The sequence below is a fragment of the Formica exsecta genome, unplaced genomic scaffold (genome assembly GCF_003651465.1).
Source record: "Formica exsecta isolate Colony F162 unplaced genomic scaffold, ASM365146v1 scaffold32, whole genome shotgun sequence".
Lineage (NCBI taxonomy): Eukaryota > Metazoa > Arthropoda > Insecta > Hymenoptera > Formicidae > Formica > Formica exsecta.
In genome coordinates, this window is record NW_021850453.1 from 713,379 (window position 1) to 723,356 (window position 9,978).

At 34.3% G+C, this 9,978-nt stretch overlaps 2 protein-coding genes across 8 annotated transcripts in view; one reads left to right on the plus strand and one right to left on the minus strand.

The window, feature by feature from the left end:
* Positions 1-172: 172 nt before the first annotated feature.
* Positions 173-9,978, minus strand: part of LOC115238080 (histone-lysine N-methyltransferase 2D-like) — an 11,297-nt gene continuing 1,491 nt past the window's right edge. For 2 of the 5 annotated variants that reach the window (XM_029811611.1, XM_029811613.1), the window contains exons 2-14: positions 6,754-7,324; positions 6,421-6,678; positions 5,982-6,266; positions 5,664-5,868; positions 5,258-5,499; positions 4,814-5,051; positions 4,422-4,591; positions 4,012-4,306; positions 3,666-3,923; positions 3,427-3,519; positions 3,190-3,337; positions 2,879-3,059; positions 173-2,743 (exon numbers count right to left, since the gene is read on the minus strand). In XM_029811611.1, the coding sequence (XP_029667471.1) occupies positions 2,516-2,743; positions 2,879-3,059; positions 3,190-3,337; positions 3,427-3,519; positions 3,666-3,923; positions 4,012-4,306; positions 4,422-4,591; positions 4,814-5,051; positions 5,258-5,499; positions 5,664-5,868; positions 5,982-6,266; positions 6,421-6,678; positions 6,754-7,158 (3,006 nt within the window). In that variant the 5' untranslated portion in view covers positions 7,159-7,324 and the 3' untranslated portion in view covers positions 173-2,515. Of the gene's footprint in view, positions 2,744-2,878; positions 3,060-3,189; positions 3,338-3,426; positions 3,520-3,665; positions 3,924-4,011; positions 4,307-4,421; positions 4,592-4,813; positions 5,052-5,257; positions 5,500-5,663; positions 5,869-5,981; positions 6,267-6,420; positions 6,679-6,753; positions 7,325-7,713; positions 7,771-9,978 lie in introns of those variants that run through there. The other 3 variants (XM_029811614.1, XM_029811615.1, XM_029811616.1) reach the window with 3 other exon arrangements.
* The window catches only part of LOC115238085 (D-2-hydroxyglutarate dehydrogenase, mitochondrial), a 38,953-nt gene continuing 36,714 nt past the window's right edge, over positions 7,740-9,978 (plus strand). The window contains exons 1-2 of one of the 3 annotated variants that reach the window (XM_029811633.1): positions 7,784-7,864; positions 9,330-9,434. The gene's annotated coding sequence lies outside the window, so the exon portion shown is untranslated. Of the gene's footprint in view, positions 7,865-7,941; positions 7,999-9,329; positions 9,435-9,978 lie in introns of those variants that run through there. The other 2 variants (XM_029811632.1, XM_029811631.1) reach the window with 2 other exon arrangements.

Here is a 9,978-nt window from a genome sequence, read left to right on the forward strand (position 1 = left end):
TAAAGCAAAGAAACTTTTTAATCATTTCAATCTGGAAGGGAATAACAGATTATTCTCTGAATTTAAGTTAATAAATTAACATATTATTGGTGCAACCGAACCTAACACAAAAAATTTTTATATAATGAGTAAAATGCAAACTTTTATACAATGGTTAAGAAAATGTATATAACTTGCATTATATATACTCTATTTTCTATTAATAGACATAAATAGGGCGCGGGATAAACTCGATGATATCTGATGTTTCTGAGCATTATATACAAACATGCCTTCCTCCGCTAAGATTCTCTTACGCATAAGAAAACACATCTACTTACATTTAACATTTGTATAAAATGCATAGCAAATCACCATTTAATTCAAACATAATGAGTCCTATTAAATTTAATACACTCGCATCTGTGTTTTGCACAATACTGAAATATATAAAACTAATTAATCCTACAAAAAATATATAAAAACAGCAATCTGTCTAGTTATTTTCAGAATTAATAATTATATGAATTTGCATAATGAATATGATATTTACATTGAATTTCAAGGGCATGATATATTTCAATGTTATATTTTTTTAATAATATTTCGAAAATTTTATCAAATGGGTTTTTCTATGTTATATCATTTAGATAATAGTTAATAAGATATTTACTAAAAATAGTAACAATCCTTTTTGCCTTATTACTTTATCATCATAATATTATACCGCTAACGACAGAAATATAAACTTTTACATATATAATTACTTTTTTCCTTTCATTAGTTTAAGAATAATGGAAGGACAATCGTCAGCAACAATTTAAGATGTTGTCTTATGCGAAATCTGTATATTAAATAAAAATTTTATGTCTACTATTTACACATGTATCGGTCAAGTACACAACTTATATTTACGAAAACATAATCATATTTACGAAAGTACGACGAATGACAATAAGCAGTAGTTTTTCAAATATAGCATTATCAATATAGCAATACATCTCTGCTTTTTAAATACATATTTTTTGCTATAGACACGATTTGTACTCTTGACAGTTCCACTTATAATATATTTCCCAATAGTGCACTTTGGGAAAAACATTCATAGACATGATATATGTGTATATATGAATATATATATAAAATGAAATGATTTATACTTTGTTTCATAAATATTGTATGGCTCATTATACATCATTCAACATTAGATAGTATAAATTTCATTTCAAAACTATTTGTTATAATTAAATAAAATTGATGTGCTTAATATAATATTATTTTGAAGATATTTTTTCGATTGAATTCGGTCTTCGCATGAAAAATAAATATATAGTCAAAAATTTTAAGAAAGAAAAGGAAAATTATATATACACATATATAATACAGACTGCGTACACAGATATATATCTATGTAGATCAATATCATCAATTACCAAATTATAAAAATTATCATTCTGCATAAGATATCTAAGAAAAAAATACCAGATTTTTAGCCATATTTAACAGTTGCAAAGCTACTGTCTGTAAATTATAAAGAAGACGACGCATTTTCTATACCAAGTGGTAGCATTTATACATTTATTTCTTACGCAAGAAACGAAAATAAAAACTTCAAAAAATAATAAAAAATTAAATTGAAAATACATAATCTTCAAAATAATAGTATTATATTAAGCACATAAAATTTATTTAATTATAGCACATAATTCTGAAATGAAATCTATACTGACAAATGTTCAATGACATATACATAATGAGCGATAGAACATTTGTGAAATAAAATATAAAACATTTTATATAAAGTCATATTTATACACACAACACATACAATGTCTACGAATATTTTTTCAAACTGCACTATTGGAAAATATGCTATAGGTGGAACCATCAAGAGTACAAATCATGTCCATTATACAGCAAAGAATGTATATTATATATATAAAAAAACGAAGATGTATGCTGTATTTCGTACTCAATAATATAAACAATTCCACTTAACGTAGAAAATACATTGCCTTCTGTTAATTTAGATAGTTGTTTTACAGCTGTTAAACATGGCAAGAAACCAGTGGCATTTTTTTTTTTCTGAGATGCAAAATAATTTTTATAATTTGGTAATGGAACATTGACATTATCTACATACATATGTATCTATGTACGCAGTTTGTGTATGTGTGTTGGTGTGGATGTGTATATATACACATATACACACATATATATATATTCGTCCATACAGTCTAAATTAAAAATAGATATTGCTGCCGATTCGCCGTGATTTGCTTAAAAATAATTTTACAAAAAATACATTTTACAGTTTGTACTGTAGCTATCGTGCTAAACGAAAAGTCTCTCATAAATGTTGAAAGTTTAACGAATTATTTCATGTGCAGCATGAAAATCGCTTACAGTACGGTAGCATTGAAAAATTCTAATCTTATAAGCTTATATTTGAAAATCGGATACTTGCACAAACCCTGTAGCCCGTAGGCTAGAAACATTCTGGAAAACGGTCGCTTTGCTACTAATAGGTAAACGATTATGAATTGTTCGATGTAGGATTGGAGTTCGACATCGATTCCACGCGCATTGAATCAATCCTGGCGACGATTTTTAACGCAGGACCTAGCTTGATGCTCATGGCCGACATGAGATGATCCTCCTTCAACAACATAAGAGCTTGACCATCAATTTCCTGAATAGCAAAGTCCTCTGCGTAATCGGCGCACCCCGGTAAACCACGTATAAAATCACACACTTCACCCACCTATGCATAAAAAATACACATAATTTTTAATAATTTTGCTGCTTGTGTTAAACTAATTTTTTTTCATGCGTATGTATATCTCGTATCATATAGATATAGATATAGGTACATAAAGATATCAAAATATCTAATTACCGTCCATTTAACTGGATTTACTTTCGGCAGTGATTCATCGGTAGAAGAAGTGGTAGTTGTAGATAATGACCTCTCTTCACTGTTCTTCTTCGCCACGTCATTATCGACAATTTTAGTTTCAGTCTCTATCTCAGTCCACTGTTTTTCCATACCATCGCGATCTCGCGTTTCCCGTTTTTTACTGCAGATAAGACACGACATAGTTTTCATTTCATTATAAGAGTATTATTTGCAACAAATATTTACGAAAATATAACTGAACAAAACATTCATTTGCTGTATATTATTAATATACAAGATATGGCGCTCACCTCTTTGCACACATTGATGAGCAGAACCGTTTCTCTTTCTTGAGCTTGACATTCTGTTCATCAACTGCATTGCCACAGCTTTCGCACTTACTGACTTGTCCATTGGCTCCATCTTCTTCATTCGAATAATTAGAACAATGTTTCTTCTCTATATATACACACACACAATTTAAATTTTGCGTTAAATATGGATTTAAAACATATAGTGTTGATCACTCACAAAAATAGTTTACTTACTCGGAGGTTCCTCGTGAGTTTCCCTCTCCACAGCTGTGTTGTTTCGATTGAGGATATTGGTAGTTTCCTGACTTACCGCGAACGGTTCTGATGCTGCAACAAAGATGAAAAGAAAAATGTTTGCATCTCATACCGCAGTGTGGAAATAAAATTTAATATAAGAAATGTATGAGAAGGGGAGAAAGAGAGAGAGAGAGGGAGAGAAAGATGAAAATGCAATTATATCACAAATATCACACCTTCTTGTATCACAAATCCTTCTATCACATGGGTAAGGACCTGCGGCTTCACCATAGCTTTAGGTGGTGCTTGTTTATTATTCACTGTGAGTGGGGTCGAGATCGCCATATTCGGTGACTCATCGCCGATGACACCATTCGTAATCGCATTGACTGCATTGGCAAGACCCGCTAACGGGTTATTGCACTGTTTCTCTTCCATCTTTGGAGTAATCACTTCCTCTTCTTTTGTCGTCGCCGTCTTACATTGATCTCCGTCTACACGTATGCCAAGAATTTGTATCTTTATTTTATACGATTGAATTCGGTGAATTTGTCATTTATTAATAAGAGATTGATTAGATACCTGTTACTTCTATCTGAGGTGCTGTCGCTGCAACTTCTTCCGTAAGCACAGGCATGTCTTCTTTCTTCAAACCTAATTTTACACTATCATCAGTTGCCATTGGAGCAATATTCGTAGTGGATGGCAGTATAAGGGAGCATTCAGCCTGTGGATTACGGTCTGGCGACGTGATCATTATAGCCGGATTGGTGTTATCGTGCGTTGGCTGATCCTGGGTCGCATTCACAATCGGCATCGCTTGAACCTGCGACGCTCCATTCACTATTTGATTACCTATTATCGTCGGATTGATAGCCTAAAGAAGTAAAGATATTTCATCATTTAATTATGTTTCTCTATTTGTACTTTGAGAAGAATGTTCACACGAAAGTGTAATCAGTAATTTAGACATATAGCCTATCGATTAGTACCGGTAAAGGAAGCTGTTGTACTGTCGACATCTGAGGCTGCGGCATTTGATTCATTTGTGAAGTGGCAGCGACTCCAACTCCAACGCTACCTACCGAAACTACCGGCATAATGGGACGATCTGTGCCCAAAACAACACCAGATTGTTGCTGTTGTTGCAGTGTCATATTCGCTACGTAATAAAAATTTTCACACGTTTGAATATTTTTAAATATTATTTACACTATTCGTGATAATATTATTAACGCGTTGACAACCGTCGAATATTGCAACCCGGCATTTAAAAATTACAAGTTACGGCATTGCGAGACAATCGATGAATTTCACATTTCGACAATCAACGTATTAAATATATTATTAGAAAATTAAATATAAATATCATTCAAATACTAACTTAGACGAATGTTCTTACTCATAATAGGCTTAGGTTGTATTTGCTGTTGGGAGGACTGCACTTGTTGCTGATACTGCTGTTGCAGCTGCTGCTGTTGCTGCGTATGCTGTTTCTGCTGTATGAAGACCTGCTGATGCTGTATCGATTGTTGAGTTTGCTGCTGCTGTTGTTGCTGTTGCTGCGGAGATTGCATCGGCTTGCCGCGGCCTTTCCCCCCACCGCCGCCGCTCTTACCGCTCTGAATATTTTGATAAATACAATATTATATAATAATTTTCTATTAACATTATTTTTCTATTAACATTATTATTAGTTTTACTATTATGCTAATAAATATATAATTCTCTAGGTAACTCCGTTGCCAATGCAATCGACCAAATAAGCTATTTCATAGCACTCAAAATAATCATAACGATTATTGTGTGCTAACGTTAATATAGTAACCTGTACTTGTACCGTAGCTTGTACTCCGTGAACAGTCTGCGTAGAGACGGAACTAGCGGCGCGTATATTGGCAGCCTGCACTGCCTGCAAGGATGATGGCAGGATACTTAAAGGTCGCTGTCCGCCCGCACTCTGTTTACCTTGCTGCGACTGCTGTTGTTGAATATCCATTACCTTAGTAGGTTTACCGCTAGCCGCTGTTATCTGCTGCACACCTTGTATCTGTTGCTGCGTCGCAAGAGCTAATCCAATAGTAATAAAATAATTCTTTTATTAATTATTTTCCGCATAAACTTTTTTTACTATCATCTTATACTGAGAAAGTATTCAAAGAATTATGAAAAATATTAAACGCTAATTTCAAAAATGTTTAAATAATCTATTAAGGAACGATAAAAATACTTACCATTATGCGTTTGTATCGGTTGTGGACTTTGTATAAACATGTCTGGTTGCGTCGGACCACGAATGAATATCTGATTAGGCGCGGCAGTGAGAAGGGTTGGTTGCTGTAATCCAGCAGTCCATACTTGTGGAGCAAATTGCCAGGGTGCAAACTGCATACCACCACCTCTTCCACCAGAGGGTGTCCCAGCAGTGCAGGCTGTATACTGTTTCAAGATATAATAAAAATTGAGTAAATATATACAGTAGTATTTTTAAAAAATAAATATATGTGACACGCTCTAATGTCATGGAATAAACGCGTTTTTATTATGTTCACCTTTTGCACCTGATCCTGCTTATTCGCGGATTGTTGCTGCTGCTGCTGTTGCAGCGAAGGCGGCGGTTGTGGTGAACCCAATACGCCAAGTTGACCAAATACCAATGTTTGACCAGCACCAGGAGTAGCAGATGTGGGTACTGGTAGATAACCGGTAGGAAATCCTTGGACTTTGGTGCCACCTGCACCAGGATGACCACCGCCTTGACCGGGCGTCGACGCCGTAGTTAGCATATGAGGAGTCAGTTGAGCTGCAGATTGAAAAGGCTTTCCAGCTGTTATCACCTGCAAAATATATATTGTTCTTTTAAATCCAAAAAACACAAGTCTAACAGAGAAAGACAAAGAGAAGAGAGAGAAATACTCTGGCACATATTAACTTCCAGTACATATCACCAGAGATAAAAGAATTTATAGATTAAAGCAAATTAAACTATACCTGAATAGAAGAAGGATTTATGCCTGCTGGATGCAGCGCGAGATTTCCTGGCATCAATAAAGGCGTGCCTTGAGTATTATATAATTGTTGTAAATGATAAGCTTGACTCTGCATCGGTTGTTGAATCACCTGGACTGCTTGTGGATGTGCAGCCATTGTAGTAATAGTAGTTGCACCCTGCTGACCAGATAATGTCATGGACACACCACCTACTCCTTGTTGCTGATGCTGCATCGACACCGCAACAGCATTCTGCAACTTTTTTAACAACAAGATGTAAAAGAATATCGATAGATAGATATTTAAGAATTAAAATTATAAATGAATAACTACCTGTTGTTGAGACATGCTTGCAGCTACCTGTGGCTGCACTTGAACTTGAGTAGGAACGACATTGTGCGGTCCATTATTTTGTTGCTGCTGCTGTTGTTGTTGTGCCTGTTGTTGTTGCTGCTGCTGCTGCTGCTGCTGAACTTGCATTTGCTGTTGTGACTGGACCTGCTGCTGCATCTGCTGCTGTGGTTGAACTTGTTGTTGCTGCACTTGTTGAGCTTGTTGAACCTGTTGAGGCTGCTGTGGTTGCTGTACATGCTGTTGCTGCGACTGCTGAACATTTTGCTGCTGTTGCAAATCGTGAGTTGCAATCATTATTTGTTGCTGTTGTTGAGGTTGTTGTTGTGACTGCTGTTGTTGTTGTGGTTGAGATGGCGAAATTCCAATCGGTTTAACATCTGTCATGTTTTCTTTTATACTCTTGCAAAATCGAGTATAAACTTAGATAAACTTCTTTTCTCTTAGAGATAGAAGTATCTTTCACCGACAGTGTTCATTTATACATAGCCCTTTTTCTTTGCCATTTTACATTCATTTTCATGCTAGTTTCAATCTTTTCATCATACTGCATCTATAATAGAAACAGATTATAAAAATAAAAAAGAAAAATTCTTAGAGATATCAATATAATAAAAATATATATTATCCTTATTTTAGTTTAAAATTTATTCTAAATTCCTTTAAAAAAGCAGATTTCTCATTTAACGTTTATAATAAATATATGTACATAATACAGAAACCGTAAAATCTATATTTAAACAATATATATTTCTATTTTGTGTTTTAGTGTACAGTAATATTCATTTTTATCTTAACAAAAAATATATCGCAGGTGTCTACTTTGTAATCGAATATCGGAATAAAAAAGAAAAAAAAAAAGAAAAAAAAAGAAAAACGAAAAATAAGAAAGTATGAAGTAGCCATTAAAATCGTGCAATATATGTCGCCCCTTAACATAACCTTCACAGATACGCATATTTGCATTGTGGGATCTGAACTTGACGATTATCATTGCCAGCAAGGCTATTACGAGTTCGATGTGCAAGAGTGAAGTGTACTGTGTGCGTTATACATTTTTTACGCCTGCGGAAATCTTTATCGTTCTAACGAAGTAAGTTTCTCAAAAATTGCCAATTTCTCGCCGCTGCTTTCTCGTTGCCGCGTGAAATAACGTGCAAGATGATTGCATGTGCAGTGAAGGAACAAAGACATGTGTGTAATTTCACCGATCTACTCCATATATAGGTGAACTTATCGGTATTAATATCATGATGCTTCATGTCTCGATCGAATTTCATTATCAACGAGATTTTCTTACGGCTTTATCATTTCAGGAATTAAATAACCGATAAAACACGATTGATAGGTTATGTATCATGATTATCTTGCGATACATCAGAATTATAATTATATCACATATGCACGCAAACAGTTAAAAAAATCATGTCAATTTATATGGAAGCAACTTTTCCATGTTATTCGATATGTACTTTATAGCAATAATTATTTGCTGTGAAATTTTGTTATGTTAGCTATGTGTGATAAGAATAATGCTGAGTATCTCAAAACACTGAAGTCTTTTAAATTCTCATTGATGTATAGCGGAAGTACTGATTTCAGCAAATGTTTTTACTAAAAAATACACAGAGATATACTGTGCAAAATATTATAAAAATATTAATCTCTGTTCACAATTGATAGCATGAATATTCCTCTTACATAGATGCATATTTTTCATTTCAATTTCATTATTTCACTTAAACATGATTGGAATATTATGATATAGTAGTTTTAATATCAGAATTTATTTTCATTTCAAATATATGATTTCTTTCTTTTCGCTTTCCCTTTGAAAAGATAATAAATATTCCTATTTCATTTTAAATGTAAAAATAGTAAAAATGTGCTGAGATATGAGCATATTTAATACTAATGTAATAAAGTTAAATGTTATTGCAAATTTGCTTTCTCTATAATCTATAATAAGCATTTATAAATAAGAATTAATATGTTGTATGTATGTCGTCAGTAACATATTATTGAGGAATGTAATCAGTTTATTTTCATAATTATCATCAAAATAACCTAATTAAGTATGTTTTATGTAAAATATAAAACGTATATTGACATTTAATGTTCCAAAATCATGTTTTAAAATCCGTTCCTTTAAAATAGAATTCTTTTATACTTAGAAAATTAAATTTTTTAAATAGATTCTATTAGTTTGGCATTATTTTTTCCTCAGAGAGAGAGTTCTTCTTGATCGCAGACTCAATGTTAGACATCAAATATCTTTTTAATTAATGCTTGAAACAAAATTAAGTCTGCATGAAAAGAATAAGATTTTATTATGTATTTGTGTGTGAATTCTTAGAAAGTCCTTGATTTTTAATTGCGTATAATTCAAGAGATCTTCAGTAGGTTTGTTCTTTGTAGCTGAGCTTCTAGTACTTTTTGTTTTTGCTCTCTTTCCAACTTCTAAATATATATATATACATATATATATCTCATTTTTATCGTAGACTAGTAGAGGAAATTCTACAAAAAAACAAACCTAATATCTCTTTCTTTGTTAGATGATACAGGCGGCTCGATGTGTACCTCTCGTAACGGAATTGAATACAGATTTCGCAGTGAAACTGGAACATGGAATGTCAATACGCGTTCCGTATGTATAAAAGGTGATTTGGTACGTTCGAGGCGTATCCGTCTATAATGCCAGAGTTCGATATTCCTCCCTACAGAGAAAAAAAGAAGAAAATGCCGCGCGTTTCGAAGGGAAAGGCAAAGAGGGAAGGAAGGCAGAAGGAGAAAGAGAGAGAGAGAAAGAGTGAGAGAGAAAGAGTTCGACGCCGATCAACTCGCGCGGTAAAGCAGAGCCCTATACATCTCGTCACCTGAATAAAAACTATCGCGCGTGGATATCGATCCGGTACAAAACGCGGGACGACGGCGATACATATCCATTTTAGTATGCGTGCGTGCGTGCGTGAGCGCGCGCGCGAGCGAACAAAATGTCGCCCCAGCCCATATATCCACCATAATTAATGCCGCGTTGATAGTAAGCGAGGAACGGAGGGGGTGGAAAACGGGGCAGGGAGGCAGGGGGGGACGAAGAGAGGGTCGAGAGCGAAAAATACGATTGAAAGGCGGGTTAGCGAAAAGAAGAGGTGGAGGAGAAAGAAATGAAGGAGGAGGAGGAGGGGGGGGGGGGGAAGCGCGGAA